This window comes from Ictidomys tridecemlineatus, chromosome 8, assembly GCF_052094955.1.
Source record: "Ictidomys tridecemlineatus isolate mIctTri1 chromosome 8, mIctTri1.hap1, whole genome shotgun sequence".
Taxonomy (NCBI): Eukaryota; Metazoa; Chordata; class Mammalia; order Rodentia; family Sciuridae; genus Ictidomys; species Ictidomys tridecemlineatus.
In genome coordinates this window covers 226,917-246,649 of record NC_135484.1, presented here as the reverse complement: position 1 = coordinate 246,649, position 19,733 = coordinate 226,917, and the positions used below count along the sequence as shown (strand labels likewise).

The following is a 19,733-nucleotide window of genomic DNA, read 5'->3' as shown; positions in this document are numbered from 1 at the left end:
GGAAGTTATACGTATAACAAAGCACTCTTGGAAAATCATTTTGGCTACCCTATAAAAAATTCTTCTTAATGTAAAATCAAATATCAATGTGCTTTAATCTATTTTTGTGATAACTTCTTTTTTAGGGTTGAGTCTATCGCAGCTAAACAGCTAAACGAAAAAGGAAATATGCCTTACAATAACTTTTCTCAACATTTCTCCTGGTATAATTTCACTTATTAAAAAACTACTTGCAGGGCTTGGATCCATATTTGGTAATATACACTCATGGAATGTAAAGTGGCAATGCCAAAGAATTAGTATATGAAAATAGAGTATCAAAATTTTAGAAAAAATATTTGTTTCTGAAATAATGACATGGGCTACTAAATATAAATTCTAAAACCCACCCTTCCTTCTCCAGAGCTATCAATACGCAGGACACAGCCCAACTGCTGGGTGCCCCGACTGTGTTCATATATTGAGAATTGTGCAGAGAAAGGTTGATGTTTGGATTCACTTCAGCTGGTTTTTCATGACCTTTGTTTTTCCTTCCTTTTCACAAAGCTCTAAGGCATTGGCTATGAAAAGAAAACTTACTTTTCCAGATCCAATAAGTCTCCTTGATCTCCCCTTTCTAGTACTGTCCCTAGAAAAAATATATTTCTGAAGACACGAGCTTATTCAGGCAGAACATCAGGAACCCTACCTTGTGAATTCAGAGGTGCTTTCAGCACCCAGAGGCAGGTAGGGCACGGGGCAGCAGTGGCCTCTGATCACAGCCTCGCGTTTCTTCCTTGCCACTGCTCTGGGCCTTGAGCAAGAAGAGGAAGAAGCAGAAGCATGCAGCAGACAGGCCCAGAACCTGTCCTCTAAAGCATGAACACCTTACCAGAGATGCGCTCCTCTAAGGCCAAAGGCTGAAGGAAAATCAGTGTTTGCACAGCACTGCATAGCTCATCGCTGGGCTCACATCCTACATCGAACAGACCACGGCTGTCTATACCTGGAATGATCATCGGCAGAGGCCTGACGAGGTCCGGGTGCCGCAACGGGTTCCCAGGGTACACGAACCACTCCTTCACAGCCAGGCTGGCGCTGATGTCATCTGAGGAAAGACAGCAGGTCAGAGGGCAGGAGGCCCACTTGGTCTATGGGCACGTGTCTGCCCCATGAGAGGTCCTCTCCCTGAGGGGACCTGACTTGGACAAGGCACTGACAGCTTTTTCCTTCCCTGGCCTGAAGGCAGCCCTCATTCCAAGGAAAGCCAGAACCTGGGGACCAGACCTGCCAGGTTCCTCCCACTTTATTCATACTCTGGCAAAAAATACTGAGAGAAAAATGCTGGGAGAGAAAAGTCCTTTCGATCTTTAATAGACTCTGAAAAAAGTTGGTACAATAAGCCAGGCACATTGGTGTAAACCTTAAATCCCAGCAACTCGGGAGACTGAGGCAGGAGGATTACAAATTTGAGACTAGTTTCAGCAAACTTAGTCAGAACCTGTCTCAAAATAAAAAAATAAAATGGGTTTGGGATGTAGCTCAGTGGTAGAGCTCCTCTGGTTCCAGCCCCAGTACCAAAAAAAGAAAAGAAAAAGGTTGGTACAATAATCCAGAACAAAAGGGCTTACATACAACAGATGAAGAACTGTAGGAAAACTTAGCTTGACCTCACTTCTGTGTCTCACTCAGCCTGCCAATGTGAAGGGCACTTTCTACTCAACACTCCTGCTGGTCTGGAAACCCTCAGGCACAGCGGCAGGATCTCCATAGCAACAGAACAAGCCCCTGCTCCATACCTCCCTCCTCCTGCCCCCAGGGCCACTGGCTCCCTTGCTCAGAGGGCTCTCTGCACCCAGTATGATATGAGTACCAGAAAATATAATAGGATTATTGACTGTGGATTATATTAATTAGTGTGTGTGTTAGATAAAGACTTTAAGTATTATGTCCATGGTGTAATGTAAACTACAAAATTTAGATACTAACTGCAGAACTTAGATATGACTTAAGTTAGTGCTGTAAGAGTCTACATCCAGGGGGTAGACCCCAGAGCTCACCCAGTTATCAGCTACAAGCACAATTGAAATAGGACTTAAAAACCCAGCCTTCTAGGGGCCAGTGGGACTAACAAGACCCGGATGGAGAGACGGAGACCTCTGTCTCTATTGGTCCCCTTGCACCAGACTCCTCTGGCATGGATCGAGTTCCAATGACCTGGACTTAAAACACATCACAAGTGAATGCCTGGGACCCTTGTGTGTAGCCTCACTTAGGACTCAGAATTAGGATGTGTATCTGAAGTGTAATGAGCATTAATAAAACAGATTTGGTTGAATCTAACTACACCTCAGACTGAGTCTGTAGAAACCACACATTGCAGGCATTGTTCCCGTCTCCGGAGCCTCTCACTGGACCTGGGAAGCCAACGCCTTGCTCACTGCCCTCACATGCTTTGTTCAGGTTTGCCCCACCCTGCTCTACTGCGATGTTGCTGCTATGTGTTTATTCCACTCTCCCTGCAACTGGCCCCTGCATATCAACACTCAATCCTTTCTAGGCTCCTCCCCACTCCATCTCCTCCTCTGCAAAGCTGCTCTCTTCTTGCCCATCCCTAAAGCTAGTGTCTCGGGTTCAGTCCTGCCCTGGTGCACAACTAGGCTCTGGGGCTGCCTCCAGCATGCCTCCTCGAGCTCCAGCACAAGCTGGCCCTCACTGGCCAACAGCAGAAACACATTGTCCATGGAGTCCTTCCAACTGCACAACAGGTAAATCACACAACAGGAACAAAAGGCCAGAGCAGGGTCTGAGCAGAAGGCTTGGGCAAGCCAGGTGCATCTCTCCAGGACATGAGCCTGCCCTACACTTGCTTTTTTCCACAGGTGCCAAGCATCAACCAGCCTGAGCCTGACCGGGCTCCATACATCATTTCCTACCCACTTCCAGTACCCAGGCATGCCCATCACACCTAGGCTGTGTCCTGCCTGGGAAGAGAACTGCCCCTGAGATTGTCCCCTACCTTGTCCTCCACACTGGCACTGAGGAGGTGCTGGCTTGGTCCTTGGCTCTCATCTGCAGTCTTAGCCTCAGCCAAGCCAATCTCCAATGCAAATGGAGGGAGGTTTTTTTGTCTTTTGCTTTTTTAAAATGAAAATTTAACCAGGCTGCTGCCTAATTAAGATCTCCCAATGGCTATACTCCTGAATACAAGTGTCTGCTGCTTACCTCTGCCCCAGAACTCTTCTGGGTGCTGCAGCAGAGTCGCCTACCTGGCTGCAGGTCCTCAGGGCCTCCTACTCACTGTTCCTCCTTTGCTGGCTACAGTGTTCCTTTGCTCTGGAACTGTCCCTTGCCACCTCCCTTGTTCTCCACTTGGTTACATCCTTTCTCCTTGCGTCTCAGTGTGGCCTGTGGCCTTGAGTCCACACAGCAATGCCTTCCCTCCTATCTTCTCTCCAATGCAGAGCTTTGGCCAGGTACTGCTGATGCCCACTTATTAACCATTGATACAACCCCAGCTTCAAGCTTGCCATAGCAAACTCTGTTCTTAGCAGAAGGCCAGACCAGACACTCATGAACTGAACTGAATGAACACTTCAACTCATCCTGAATTTCACACACACACACACACACACACACACACACCCTGAAAAGTATTCTTACAGCTGTTAAAAACAAAACAACAAAAACACCCACTCTGTGTGGTCCAACTGAGGTGATTTTCACTGCACTGGAAGATCCTGAGTGGACAACATGCTAAACCACAACTGGCTCTCCTCCCTCACTGGAAACAGCACTGCCAAAAGTATCCTTGGGAAATTGCTGAGTACAGACAGCTATGTACTCTGCAGACTCCGCATAGGAAAACTCCTGGCTGCCACACATAGAACCAGCTGGCTAGAGGACAGAAGCTAATTATACTGCTGGCTTGATTTTTTTATTGCCCAGATAGCATTTCATCTGGAACTGGTAAACCCCAGGGAAGGGCGAGGGAGAAGAACTGGTAATAAATAGACAGGTGTTAAAGTTGCACTGTCCCTTGGAGTACAGGTGCAGGGACATTTAAATCAGAGCCAGGAAGCCAGACAGTGTGCCAGACTCTCATTAGCAGAAGTCACATCTGACTCTGCTGGCAGGCTCTGTGCAGCTCTGCTTCCCCCTGGCCGAGAGGAGGAAATACAGCACTCAGGGCTAGCCCTGTCAGCATCCATGAAGAATGAGCTTGTGTTGTCAACATCCAGTTTGACCTTTCAGTTGCAGCATTTTCAATCCCTAGTCCAGATCGGCACTGTCACACACACAGTCACACCTAAAAAACTCTGCTAGACACTACACTACACACACACACACACACACACACACACACACACACACACACACACACGCTCTTAAGTACCAGCTCCCGCCATCACCGGCAAGATCAAGGAGTGGGGTGGGCTACACTGGGCAGGGGGAAAGAGAAGGAACAGCAATGTCAGCCCTTCATTATTGGGATGTTCCAATTTGGTAATAATCTCCCAACTTTTCAAAAGCTGTATCTTTCCTTTTGGTTCTATGATATTTTTATATTGCTGCCTTAGTCTATAATTGTGTATGGCCTCAGTTCATATGCTAGTTTTTACACACATCCGAAAAGTTACCCACTGAGTGAATATTTAGGATGGGCTGAACTCAGAAGGCCAATGGCTGTCCTCTGACAATATACCGACCATCCTGAAGTTCCCCTGGTTCCTGGGATGTCTGCTGGAAGGAAATGAGGCAAAAGGGACAATGGGTCCGAGGCTGCCAGCAAGCATGGGCTCCTCCAACACCGTCAGCCACGGATAGCTACAGGAACAGAGCAGACCGACCCCACCTCTTACATGGAGTCTCTTCTACACCCTTACGTTTAATGGAAGCTTTCACTGAATGATTCAAACTATGATATATCCATTAGAGGAGACTCAAAAAGAGACACAAAGGCAAGAATGGGTATGAAAGCAGGGACTCTGGGGCTCCCACCCTGTTGACCACATGCCATCTAGGACATTCAAATAACACATGCTCAACTACACAAAGCACACATGTGGCAATACCAACACACACTCCTTTGAGGCCCCCTGTGAGACATCAGGTGAGCTGACATGCCTGAGATCAGGATCCAAAATGTATCGTTGGCGGGAGCTTGTAGGACCAGCACACCAGCCCACTGCCTGAGACTTGAGATTGCCGACTCAGGCCACGTGAGGGTGAGCTGGGCTCTAGGCTGGGTCTGCACCATGAGAATGAGTGGTCCCTCCATTTAGTCAGGCTGGCCTGGAGACTGCTACTAACCTGAGAAGGCTGAAGAACACGTCTCCCACCTGAGTATTAAATCCAATCACAAGTTACCTTCTCTGCATTGCTGACTGTACACACCCTTGAAAATCTAATATGTTAACTAAACATTCAAAACCCTTAAACTCAATACCTGATGCACACCAAGAAACCCACCAGGGGCAGCAAAAAACCATCGTGCCAACATTTCATCCCAGCAAGAAGGACAGACAACCAGGCACAGGAATGAAAGCACAACTGTGAAAAGTCTAAGCATGAGAGCCATCATACGCTGTAAGAGCGACGGACTTTTGACTGACAATAAGGGAAGATATGGGGGAGTCAGTTTTAAGGACTTGAGGGATAAACAGAATTGATCAGACCTGTGCCTAGGGTTAGCATGGTTTAAGCCAGAGAAAGATTCTGTGCTGTCAACCTGGGCAGTTCCTCAGGAACTGCCAGAGACAGCTTGGATATAAATGTGAGGACTCTGCCATGTGGAGTTTGGCAGATAGCTGGAGCCCAGAGGGAGGGAAGGGGGCTCGATCCCAAAGCCAAAGATGCCAGCGTGATTCCCATCCCCAGGCTAAAGAGAGTGGAGGACTTCAGGAGGAGAGGAGAAGCAGTGAATTTCACATAGGTCAGGGCAAGTGGTCTTGGGAGCTCAGGTGACTGCCCAGGAAGGCAGGAAGGCCCTGCCTAAAGAGCAGGGTGGTACCAGCTCCAAGGCATAAACTTTCAGGGACTAGAAAATTAACTGCTAAAATAGAAAAATTAACTGCTAGACATCCTAGCACCTAAACGTTCCAGCAAGCCAACCAAAGATGCCTGATGAGAGAGTAAGCAGAAGATGAAAAGTCAAGACAGACTTGAGGAAGCCACGAAGGGAGCCACGCCACAAGCAAATCTTGATGAAAGGAGGCTCAATTTCTTTCAAAAACAGACAGGAAATAAAAGCCCACAGATCCACGGAGCTCAAGAAACTCATAGAGGAACAGAAACTCGAACAATGCAAAGCTCTTCCTCATAAAACTGCAGAAAACCAGAGCAGCTCAGGAAAAGACAGAGGACATATAGAAAAAGCAATGTGAAGGACCTGTGATGTCACAGGAGAAACATACCAGGACCTTTCAACATGCTGAAAGCAAAAACAACACGCCTGAAGTTCCATATTCAGCAAACCAAACCTTGAAAATAATAAATTTTCAGGAAAAATGCTCAGGATATCTAAGGCTGCACCATCAACAATGTTGGACAAGTTCTTCAGATGAAGGAAGGCAGCACTGATTGGACCCTGCAGCTGTGCAGAGGGATGAAGAACTGGCAAGAGCACAGAAACACTTTCTGTGACTTTAAAACACAGCTGTTCTGATTTCTTTAAAACACAGCTGTTTGGAACAGGGGTTGGAAAGCTACATTCATGGCCAAACCTGGCCTGCTTATTTTCACACAGCCTGAAAGCTAACAATGCATTTCATATTTTAAAGTGGTTGGAGTTGGGTGTGGTGGCACACACCTGTAATCCCAGCAACTTGGGAGGCTGAGGCTGAGCAATTTAGTAAGACCCTGTCTCAAAAAATAAAAATGGCTGGGGATGTGACTAAGAGATTAAGTGTCCTTGGGTTCAATGGCACCAATAAATAAATAAGAAAGAAAGAAAATGGTTGGGAAAAAGGAGGGCACTTAATGACTCAGGAATGATGTAAAATCCAAGGTGTGTCACAGAGAGAGGTTTGCTGGTGTGCAGTCACACATATACACCCCATCACTGGAGGCCTCTCACACTGCAGCAGCAGACCTAGGCCGCAGAGACAGATGGTGGTCCTCAGAGCCTAAGATGCTTTTCTGCCCTTCACAGAAAAAGCTAGCTTGGCTTAAACTAACAGTCACAATCATGTATTGTGGGGTCCAACCCTGTTTGCAATCTCCAGAGGTTATATACCACAGACCACTGTATTCTTGAGCAGAAACAGGAGATGGAGAGCAGCTCAGCAGCCACAGGGGAAGGATGCTAAGGGCCTGCCAGTGCTCTGTGCCTTGCTTATGGATGGGCTCACAGGAATTCTAGCACGGGAGACAGCTATACGGGACTGCATATGTGCATGTTGCACAGTCACAAAGAAGCTTGTGGTGCAGGCAGTATGACTGCAGCAGGGTCAACTTCCTGGTTTTGATGTATATTAGGGTCAAAAAAAAATGCCACCTGGGTCAGGGTTGTGCTCAGTGGTAGATCGCTTGCCAAGCATGCATAAGGCACTGGGTCTGATCCTGGTACCATTTAAAATAAACAAAATAAAGGTATTGTGTCCATCTACAACTAAAAAAAAAAAAAAAAGGACACCACCTTTAGAGGAAGCCGGGAGTAGGTGCATGAAGATCTCAGTGCTGTCTCTGCAACTTCCTGTCAAACTATAATCATTCCATGTTTGTTCTTAAAAACATATAGAAGACATGAAATAATAAAAGGTCTTTATGCAGAAGGTGAAAGTGGCAAGCTACTATGTGAAACTAAAGTGTAATGTTAAAGATACACATGTAAACCCTAAAGCAACCACTAAAAAAACCAAAAAAGGCAAATACTCCATATGAGAGTATGAAAAAAAATACTAAAGATTATCCAATGAATCCTAAAGTCAAAAAAGGAGAAAGTACAGAGCAAAGAACAAAGTTGAAGGCAACTCCAAAACATCAGCGATCACACTAATGCAAACAGACTGACCGTTTCACTCATAGATTGTTAGACTGGACATGCTATGTACAAAAAGTGCACTTCAGATAACAAGAATCACCTTACACGGAAAAGGACAGAAAAAAGACACTATACACACAGAGACACAAGTTGAGTGTACACAGTGACCCGACAAAGCCAACTGCGGAAAAGAGTAGTCCAGATTAAAAAATAAAATAAGATCTAATTTTCAACTTTTTACAAGGGTCAATTCATTAAGAAACAATGAACTGGTGCAATGTATGTGCACCACACAACTGAGTTTTAAAATACTTAATGCAAAAGCTGACAGAACTATAGGAAAAAAGATGAATCCATGGTAATAGCTGGAAATATCAGCCCTTTTCTCTCAGCAACTGAGAATGAGCAGACAGGAAATCAGTACATCACTGACATTCACAGAACATTTCAATCTGTAACTACAACACACAGTACCTTTAGGTACACATGGAACAATAACTTAAGTCAGGCAAAAAACAGAGCACACTCCACTGTTAATCACCATAGATAAAGCCAAAGCATTTTATTTTTATATTCTTTTTTTTTTTTTTTTTTGGTACCAGGGATTGAACTTGGGGCACTCGACCACTGAGCCACATCCCCAGCCCTATTTTGGATTTTACTTAGAGACAGGATCTCACTGAGTTGCTTAGCACCTCACTTTTGCTTCGGCTGGCTTTGAACTGTGATCCTCCTGACTCATCCTCCCAAGCCACTGGGATTACAGGCATGTGCCACTGCGCCCAGTTTTATTTTCGTATTCTAAGAAACTAAACTTCATGTGCAAATCCATAAAGTTGAGGGGGAAAGAAAGGAAGTAAAGATAAAATGTGAAGACAAGTTCTATTTGAGTATTTTTTCTTATTTATGTGGTTATCTAATAACATTATCTGTAGGGTTCTAAGTAAGTTACATTAAGAAAGAAAATCTAGGTAGTAAATATCACTTACCAAAATAGTATAAAAACAATACCTAGAAAATATTATACTATAATGTAAATTTTTTTTTCTTGAGAAGATATCACCTTTTAATCACTAGAGTATAGAATTATTAAAGTTAAGAAAGAATATGGGGGCTGGGGTTGTGGCTCAGTGGTAGAGCGCTTACCTATCATGTGTGAGGCACTGGGTTCGATTCTTAGCACCATATATCAATAAATAAAATAAAGATTCATCAATAACTTAAAAAAAAAAAGAAAGAAAGAATATGGGCAGAAAGCCACATTGGTGGCGCACGCCTATAATCCCAACAGCTCAGGAGACCGAGGCAGGAGGATTGTGGGTAAAGTCAGCCTCAGCAAAAGTGAGGCAGTAAGCAACTCAGTGAGACCCTGTCTCTAAATAAAATACAAAATAGGGCTGGTGATGTGGCTCAGTGGTCGAGTGCCCGAGTTCAATCTCTGGTACCCCTCACCAAAAAATAAAAATAAAAAAAAAAATTTCAAGTTCAAACATTTGGCATTTGGTCCTAGAATTTATTTCTGTGCTTTGGCACCTTCCCTGTGTCTACACAGCACATGGGAGGAGGCAGGGCATGCTGTGTGGCACTAGGAGTCTACTCAACTGGGAACTCCAAGACCCTACTGCCTCCTCCCAAAAGAATGACAGGGAGATGTAGCTCAATGGTAGAGGGCTATATGCCCTGCACAAGAGCCTGGGTTCACTCCCTAGTACTAAAAAACAAAACAGAAACCAAAACCAAAAGGAAGACAGCTTTTTCATCTGGCAATTGCATCAGTATCTTTAGATTATGCAAACATCTACCTTCTAGAATAACAGACTGATCTTAATAATATTGATATGTCTGGAAATATGGTGCTCAGTCAAGCAAATGGGCCCCAAGCATCCTCTTATTTGCTAGTTTCAGACCATGTTCTTAACCAAAGTTCTGTCCAATCAGAGTACCTGTCCAATCATAAAGTACCTGCCCAAGGTCTCCTTCTAAGAAGCAAGGCTTCACACAAAGAACTAAACAATTATGCACCCCTGGTTTCTAATATGCAGAGCTCTTCCTCACTCCTGACTCCCTCAAACTACTCCTAATAGTGAGTTATGGGACCTGATTACCTTAACACCTGGTATACAAGTCCTTTTTACCATTCTGGACATTCATGGTCCTCCTATCAATGGCTAAGCATTCAATGGAAATAAGAGATAGAAGAAAATATAAACTTAATTACAAAATTCCAAAGGAAAAAAATGACTAGATATTGTATAATTATTTTATGAAAAATCAGTTTGAGCAGCATCTAAGTAGACACTGTCTTCTAATAATAAGTATCTGTAGTCCTCAGGCAGGAAAGAGTATTCATTTTTAAAAAAAACACAAGTCCTTTTAAGGAATAAAGAACGCATTCTTCATTAATGAGTGCTGATCCACTGCTTGCTAATTAAAATAGACATCTCCTGGCACTGTTCCTTAATTATTTACAGATGTTATTCTCAATCAATGTTTTACTGAGAAACAAAACCTACTTAATTGTCAGACGGAACTGTAACTGAGAAAGACCATCCAGCTCTTACCTCTGCAGCTGCCCAGGAGAAGAGTATAAACACGCTGTCGGACGGGACGGTAAACGAAGGCCTGGCTGGGCAAAGCCTGGTCAAGCTCATCTTCCAAGGTGTTGCTGCACTCGATCTCTCCACTGCTGACAATGCTGTATACCAGGTAGCTTTCTGCCTGGACGTGATGCATCCTGGCGACCTGTTCAAAATTCAGATACAATGGATTTCTCCTTAAAAACAGTGAGTGGCCTTCAAAAGAAAGTCAATAACTTTCATTTCATGCCGGTTTTGAGAAGGCACTAAGAAAAATCACTCAAAATCATGATATCAAGTGGCATTTGTTTTCTTTCCTTTGAACTTCCAAGTTTAAAACTGTTTATATTCCTTTTCCTTTACCTTTCTCACTCCATCCACCAGTCTTACTAGTATTACCTCTTCAGTGATCATTGCTTTTTCCACTTGACACCTCCCAGGAGCCAGGTGCTCGCTACTTTTCACCAGGGTCACGGCTTCATGCCTGTCAACACTTCCACTTGGAGGCCCAACTCCACCTTCCTCAGTTTCTAGCCCATCCTTTTCCATGCAGAAAGCACTTACAAATGCTTCCCAGTAAAAGCTGTCCTCATCCTTTTCCACTATAACTCTCCTCAAGAATGAGTATAACATAAGTGCTTCTGAGAAGCGACCTCCAACTTGTGAGAGAAGAGAACACGAACAGTGTCAAGGAGGAGATGGGCAGTGGGAGCTTTCCAGGAGGAGGACATGTGTAAGACAGTGATACTACAGAGCTGCAGGAAAACAGGAAAGTCGGTGGTGGCCAGGTGCCAGTGAACTGCAGCCACATTCAAGCCATCAGAGTTTGTCCTGAGAGTTACAAAGTACAAATAAAGGGCTTTATTTCTATACACAGCATGACAAATAGACTAGAAGGGGCAAAGCTGCTCCAGAAAATGTCCTTAAAGGTCATGACAGTCATCCTGACAAGAAGTAGCTGGAACTGAGGTGGCAGAAATGAACACTGCACAAATTCACAACTCATTTCATAGATAAGAGTCAAAAGTCATGAAGACTGACTATGAAAAGTGAGAGAATTCCCAGGTCCATAACTGTGTAACTAATGAAGATGGCAAAACTCAGACGCTATGAGCAACTAAAGGTTTTGGGTAAGCACAGGTTTGTTTCTGAACTTGTTGAGATGCCTCTGTACTTTCAAGTGGACAAATACCTGTGAAACCGGGATTAGGGGTGGGAATACAGGTTAGGGGTAGAGCAAACGACTAGCATGTGCAAGGCCCTGGATTCAGTCCCCATCACTGGAGACTGGAGAAAGGTAATGCTTATCTCACAGGGCTGTTGAGGGTTAAATGAGAAAAGATAAGCATTGTGCCGAGCAAAGAACTTTATACAAATGGTACTTATTAGTGGCCCTCCATCAAAACTCTTCAAAGGTTCTATACCATGTTCAGATTTAGTGCAAACTCCTAGTGTGGCATTTAATAACCTTCACAGTCTGGCTGTACACCACCTTCCCCAGTCCTTCCATCCTTCACACCCATACTGCAGTAACAGATTCCAAACACCACAAGCTTTAGGGCTCTTACAACCCCAAGTTTTGTCTATTCAAAGCAAATGCTGGCCTCATGGAGATCTGGGTCTGGTTTCACCTCTTTGGGGGAACTTCTCCCTTTATCTTTTTTTTTTTTTAAAGAGAGAGAGAGAGAATTTTTTAATATTTATTTTTTAGTTTTCGGCAGACACAACATCTTTCTTTGTATGTGGTGCTGAGGATCGAACCCGGGCCGCACGCATGCCAGGCAAGCGCGCTACCGCTTGAGCCACATCCCCAGCCCATCTCCCTTTATCTTAACCCACAAGAGTCTCTCTCCTTAGAATTCCTACAGTTCTTGCCTGTCATGTTCATGTGACAATATCAAGTATATATAAAATCTGCCTTCCTATCTAAACTCAAAGGTTCCCAATCTGTGCCTCCCCAAGTCCTTAACCATTGCACCAATCACTAAATATTTATTAACAAATATTAAAGATATTTCCAATCATAACATCTTTGACTGGAGTGGGCACATCCACCTACCTTTAGGATTTCAGGGTCTGAAACCAAGGTTACTTGCTGTTTTATTTCAGAATCCATATCCATGGGGTTATCTTCTTTAATTTTAGGATGGGCATACATGGGTACTTCTAGATTAAAGTCAGAGTCTGTTTCTACAGGTAATTGTTGCTTGATTTCAGGGTGTGCACATGTGGGAACTTCTTGTTTGGATTCAGGCTCTTTACTCATGGGAACTTGTTTGGATTCAGGCTCTGCACACATGGGAACTTCTTGTTTGGGTTCAGGCTCTACACACATGGGAACTTCTTGTTTGGATTCAGGAACTGTACACATGGGAACTTCTTGTTTGGATTCAGGAACTGTACACATGGGAACTTCTTGCTTGGATTCAGGCTCTGTACACATGGGAACTCCTTGCTTGGATTCAGGCTCTGTACACATGGGAACTCCTTGCTTGGATTCAGGCTCTGTACATATGGGAACTTCTTGCTTGGATTCAGGGTCTGAACTCATGGAAATTACTTGCTTGTCCAACATTATTAAACTTTTGGGTTTTTGGAAGAACCATGGTGAGCTCTGTCCTGGCAAGAGATATGATGCCACTCCTTTATAAAAAAGAGCCCTGTTTGGTCCCAAAGGCAACATCTCTTCTAATTTTTTCTCCCCTTGATGCAAATGAAGAACTTTGGATATGTGATCTGACACAGCTAAGATAATGTTACCTTTTTTATCAAAGTTCTCTTTTACAGAAGTGTAGGAAGATAAGCACTTGAAACGAAAGCTTTCAAACATGCCCTCTGGGATTATGTCATTGCCAAGTAGGCAGGCTAGCAGGGGAAGGTCTGCCACACGGAGGCCCAGACTCTCGCAGAGCTTCTCTCGACAGAGCATGATGGTCTCGAGGCTCTCCAAGCAGAGCTCGCTAATTGAAAAGTAGGGGCACGTGTCATAAATTAAGTAATCAGTGTCTTCCCCAAGAATCCCAAGACAATTGTACTGGAGACCATAGGAAGCCACCTCATAGTCTGCCTCCTTTAACGAACACAAAGTTTCCTGACCCAGAGTCTTCAGAGCGAACCGTGTAAATATAGCCAACCCCGAGGGGATGAAGAACATGTTTCTGCCGGGTTGCTCCCTGTGTGACCTGATGTAATGGAAAATCCTAGAGATCTCCCTGTTGTTCTTAAGTCTTCGTTTCACCCACTCATTTCTCTTACCCTGTTCCACCATACCATCAAAGAAGAATACCAACTTGATGCCAACAGATGCAAAGGAGTCAACAAAATCTCGCAAAGCAGAAAAGTATTCTCGCCATTGGCCACCACAGACCCAAGACTCTGGAGTATACCAGTATCGGAGACAACACATGGCATCCACCACAACAGTAGGAGTACATCCAGGGTACCTGCTTCGGTGATGTTCTGCCAGCTCTCTGAAATTGACTACTGTACATATATGTGGGCAGGTACTTCCCACAAACCCCTGCAGACCTCTCACACCCATAACTGGACTCTGGAAAAGGATCTGCAAAAAAAAAGAAATCCATAATTAGCAACTATGGCATTTTCACTAGACATATGGCACTTTTCAAAGCAAACACAAGGCAATATTTAATATTCCAAAAGACTCGTGTCACCAAACATGACATGCTGGCTAGGAGCCTAAAGAGTGTTCAATTAAAATACAAGGCACTTTGTCTAATCTAAGCATACATTAATGATAGGAGTATCACAAGGACAACACATGTAGCAATCTTTTAAATTTTCACTATTGAATATTCAAGATATTCTCAACCACATTCAAAGAGAATACTTTTCCAAAAAAGTAACTATTACTCATGCAGAAACTGAAATAGTATTTTAAAAACCTACAACACATACTACAATACGCAAGATGAAAAAATTTCAAAGTACATTTGCTGACAAAAAAGGACATACACATGACTCAACTTGTAAAAGTTCTAGCTCCCTTAGAGCTAAGATAGTCTGTAGTGGCAGAAAGCAGAGCAGTGGTAACCACCATGTGGGGAGCAAAGCACAAGGAATTCCCAAGGGGACACTATGTGGTCATAAACAAGTGTACTACTTTGTGCTGAGAGTTTTACAACTGCATAATGCTATCATAAAACTTGTCAAACTGTATACGGAAAACTGTTATCAAGCAGATCTCAATAAATGAATTGAAAAGAAAAATTCATACAAATTCACCATATTAAGTATCGTACTATCTGAATTTGTGATTGATGAAAAAAATAGCCCCTCTAAAAGCTAAAATCAAATAGAAAATGCTCAAAGAATCAAAACTAATAGTTTATAAAAATAAAAATGGAACAAAACACATTTATATCATATGATATCCTCCTTTAGGCAAGGAAAAATCATCAATGCTCAGAAAATATTCTATGAGGACCTCCTGGATTTCAATGTCTACATATTCACATCATTTCCTCTGAGCGATCAGGGTCACATCCAAGCACACAATCACTACAGTCTCCTCTGAGCTGTCAGGTCCCACATCCAAGCACACATTCACCATGGTTTCTTCTGAACCAACATATCAGCAGCCCTCATTTTTCAGTGCACTTACCAGCTACCATGCTGAATTGGGCATCTACACATACAAACTTTAATCTATAAGGCAACTCTAATGAAACCTTTATAGAAGGGCTGGGGATGTGGCTCATATGGTAGAGAGCTCGCCTAGCATGTGTGAGGCACTGGGTTCGATTCTCAGCACCATATAAAAACAAAATAAAGTTATTGTGTCCACCTAAAACTAAAAAAATAAATATTTAAACAAAAAAAGAAGAAACCCTTATAGAAATCAAAAGTTCTAATTCACAAGTGAAGGAACTGTAAACAAATCACTGTGATGACAACAGACACCCTCATAAGACTATCTTAAAAAATATACTTATTGCTACTGGACACTGACCTGTAATAGTTTAATCTGAAGCTATCTGTTTAATAGTCATTAAAAATGAAAATATATAATATATGGGCAGAGATAAATATCACCTATTATATATGGAAACTCGTCAAAGTCCTGACCATATGTTATTAAAGAGACTATATGAACACATATGCCTCAAATCACTACTCACTATCACTAGTATAGAGTTTGCTATGGAAACAAAGTCAAAGTATGGAGTTACTACAGTAGAAACTGGGCCCCATAACATAATTATCTCTTAGCTGTTGGGTTTCTGTTGGATTCATGGACATGGATCTTTTCTCCACGATGGTTACACTGCTTTTTCATGTGCTAGAGATCTAACATATAGCTTCACAGGAGCTAAGCAAGAGCTATCACTGAGATAAATGCCTGGCTCCTAAAGGTATTCCTCAATGTTGTTATTTTTATTTTATTTTATTTTTAAAGAGAGAGGGAGGGAGAGAGAGAATTTTTTTCTTAATATTTATTTTTTAGTATTTGGCGGACACAACATCTTTGTTTGTATGTGGTGCTGAGGATCGAACCCGGGCCGCATGCATGCCAGGCGAGCGCGCTACCGCTTGAGCCACATCCCCAGCCCCTCAATATTGTTATAACATAGTAAGCAGGGCACAGGCTTTGGGAAAAAAAATACAAATGTTGGTTAGAATAGACTCTAAACTATTATTTTATGCCTTACTTTGAATTAAGCAGGTCAAAGATAAATCTTATAAATCAGAGACTAACTCAGTTCTATGTCCTTCACAGGTCTGTGCTGAGTGCTGGGATATCACAGAGTGCATGGCTAGCCCCTGCTGATTCCTTTCCCATAAGCCCTCAGTTCAGACAGCTCCTAGAAGTTCTGGCTGGGCCACTCAAGACCCAGGAGAAAACAACACACAGGTGGAGAGAGAGCTAAGAGTTGGGCACAGAAACCCCACCAATTGCTGTCCAGAATGATGCCCCCACCTGCACAGCAGGTTTTGTCACATTTGAACTTGTCTTCCTTTCCTTGACATTAAAAAAAATTTTGGGGGGGGCTGGGGATGTGGCTCAAGCGGTAGCGTGCTCGCCTAGCATGCGTGCGGCCCGGGTTCGATCCTCAGCAGCACCACATACCAACAAAGATGTTGTGTCCGCCAAGAACTAAGAAAAAAATAAATAAATGTTAAAATTCTCTCTCTCTCTCTCTCTATCCCCCTCTGTCTCTCACTCTCTCTTTAAAAAAAAAAAATTTTTTTTGATGCAATCATTTTCTACTGAAACTGTAAATGACAACAGTAAACTTCTCAAAATAACCACTTTATTTTGCAAGAAGCCAGACTCTGCTTTTATTCAGATGTTTCTGCCCCTTTCTCACACTAGTAGTGAAAAGCCCACTGTTTGACCTGAGCAAGCACAAGCTTTTCCTGCCTTTCACACTGCCCATTTCTCACATTTTGAGTTACAGATAAACCTCAGGTATGCGACATGAAAAAGTGTTCTCCTTTGGCATTTACAAAAAAGAACCAGGGTAGGAAAGGAGTTGGGAATACATGAAGCTGAAGGAGGCCTTCCCATACTTCCACGAATTCAAGTGCTAAATACTCGCCACGCCCACTTTGTAGAGTCCCTGATGGCCAGGTCTGGAAGCATCACCCAAGCACAAGTGCAGTCAGCATGAGATGACAGAAGTGTCCAAAAGGACAGGAAACTGCGCCTATCACCTCAAGTAATTACTTTTTGTTTCCCCTTTACTGCTGAATGCATATATGGAGGCTTCTCCTTCTATAAAGGCAGTTATTAAAGAATGACTGAACAAATACGTATAATTGAGATTTCAATTAATTCTCTCTGCAATTCATATAGGAACTTTTTATATGTTGATCACTGCCATTTAGAAAGAAAGTAGGAATCTTGTCTCATTAGGTAGGAGTCTCACTGCCCTAAATACAGTGTGGGACACTGGGGAACCACCACTATTAAGGTGGGCCACTCGGGACAACGACATGGTTATCTGTCTCATCCCAACATCTAGCACAATGTCTCATATAAGGGGCCCCAAATCTATTTGATTTGAAATAATAGATAAATGCAAGGGCAAATGTATAAAAAGAATAGAAATCCACGAAGATTTCTGAGACCCCACATGGATCCTAGGATAGAATACGAAGAAATGCTATCCTCCAGCAGCCCAACACAGGGCTTGCCAAAGCAACACCAACATCAATGCAGGAAGTTCTGAGGAGCTACAAGGAACTGCAGGCACAGTGGATCTGGAGGCTGCTGCTCCTAGGCCAAGCTGCACTTTCCTCTGACAGAGAAGCCTGTCTCAATTGCTGGGCTACTAAAACGTGAAGTGGAAGGAAAAAAGACAAATCCAGGAACTCCTAACTTTCAACTTCTAAACATCTGTGGAAACTGACAGAGCAGCACACCTCAGTCTAGCCCCACCTGATGTTGACCTATGCCAAGGTTCCTCTAGGTCTCTTGGGCACATGAACAGTTCACATCTGCCTGACCCCTGCATAAGGATAACTGTACTTGGCAGCCTAACCAAATTCCCACACTCACCTAAGTAAATGCCCAAGGAATATTTACCACACTCCAGAGCCCTGCTAGGGCTGTGGATAAAGTATGAACCAGATGGTTGGTGGCTCCTGCAGGACAGAAGAAAATCTGGAGCCGTACACATGTCAAAATGTGACCAATGGGACACTTTAAATGTGTAATTTATTTCAAAAGCCCCATGGCAGATGGGCCCCCTAGTCCCACACATCAGTTTTGTTCAGCCTCTTTTCCCAAGGACACATTGCAGTAAAGAGTAGTACAGGCGTAGTTATGGGGGAGGAAATTGACAGTGTGTGCTAGGTGAAAACAACCACTTGCTTAAGGCCACAGACACTAACTAAGAGGAATGGCAGCATCCAAGCCCACCAATATCAAAAGCCTGTCTTCCTTTCCTTAGGCCTCACCCCTCCACTGACACAGATGCATCTGAGGGTGACCTGGTCACTGCACACCAGGAGGGCCTACAGTCTCCTACCCACAGATTATTCCGAGGGCCCTCCAAGGGTAACAGTGACAAGAGGGTCTCTGGCTTTTCCCAACAGCCCTTTGCCTTTCCTTACCCAACTGCAGTTCTACAAATCTTCTTATAAGTGCAGGAAGCACTGTGAAAACAATGTCACTCAACACACACAAAAATGTGAGTATATCTACAAATAGTTATGCTGCCTTACTTATTCAGGATTCAGAATAAGGTCTGATATATATCAAAAAATCCACAAGTTAAAGCTAAAACAAAATTTTCAGGAGAAACTCCTTCAGGCTCTTATCGGCTATGGACTATTTTTCTCCTCAGTTCTAACAACTAAACCCAAAGTAGCAAGTAGAGAAGAATACATGATGGAAAGGGCAACCTTAGGCAGGTATACCGACAGCAGTAAGAAGTTCTGACAGCTGACACAGGGAAACTAAAAGAAAAAAAAAAAAAAGAATTAAAACAAAAACAAAAAAAGACCAGATTAAAAAAAGCAGAGACCTAAAAACTCCAGGAAAGATCTGCATTACTGTTTATATCACAACATTAAAAAACTACATACAGTTCAATATTCATGTGAGACCACTGAGGAATGTTTGTCACACTAGGCAGAAAAAGAACATATCATAGAACAATTTCCATCCTAAATGGGTTATCTTGGTGCTTAATGAGCAAAAACCTAAATTGAACCAAAATCTCTATTCAGGAAGTTGCTTCTCTGTTTCAAGTTGGCAATGGTTATATTGTAAATGACTTTGTAATAATTTGCAAGAATCTGTAGTGAGTTAAATTTGGGTTCCTAATGCAACAGTATTAATACTGACCACTTTTACAGAACCTGGCATACAAATGCAGATGTGTGCAAGGAGATACACTAAAGTATATAATGTGGCCCACTTTATATTAAAAGTACTAAGGGGTTGTGGCACAGTGGTAGAGTGCTTGCCTAGCATGTGTTAGACACTGGGTTCGATCCTCAGCATCACATAAAAATAAACAAAATAAAGATATTGTGTCCATCTACAACTAAAAACTATTTTTAAAAAAGTTCTATAATAAATTGACTTACACAGTCACTGAGCAATACTATGTCCATGAATGGTGCTCAGGAGCTGGCTTTTTTTGGCTAACAAATGCATAGACTCACTGTATGAATGAAGACAAATCTACATACTCACTAATAACTTGTAAAAAATAATA

The 19,733-nt window shown here is 42.9% G+C and overlaps 1 protein-coding gene across 6 annotated transcripts in view; it reads right to left on the bottom strand.

The window, feature by feature from the left end:
* Fam120b (family with sequence similarity 120 member B) overlaps positions 1–19,733 on the bottom strand; it is a 66,820-nt gene that overhangs the window by 32,329 nt on the left and 14,758 nt on the right. For 4 of the 6 annotated variants that reach the window (XM_021721481.3, XM_040283627.2, XM_021721482.3 and 1 more), the window contains exons 2-4: positions 12,599–14,101; positions 10,525–10,705; positions 986–1,087 (exon numbers count right to left, since the gene is read on the bottom strand). In XM_021721481.3, the coding sequence (XP_021577156.1) occupies positions 986–1,087; positions 10,525–10,705; positions 12,599–14,101 (1,786 nt within the window). Of the gene's footprint in view, positions 1–688; positions 794–985; positions 1,088–10,524; positions 10,706–12,598; positions 14,102–19,733 lie in introns of all 6 variants that reach the window. The other 2 variants (XR_013424646.1, XM_078018652.1) reach the window with 2 other exon arrangements.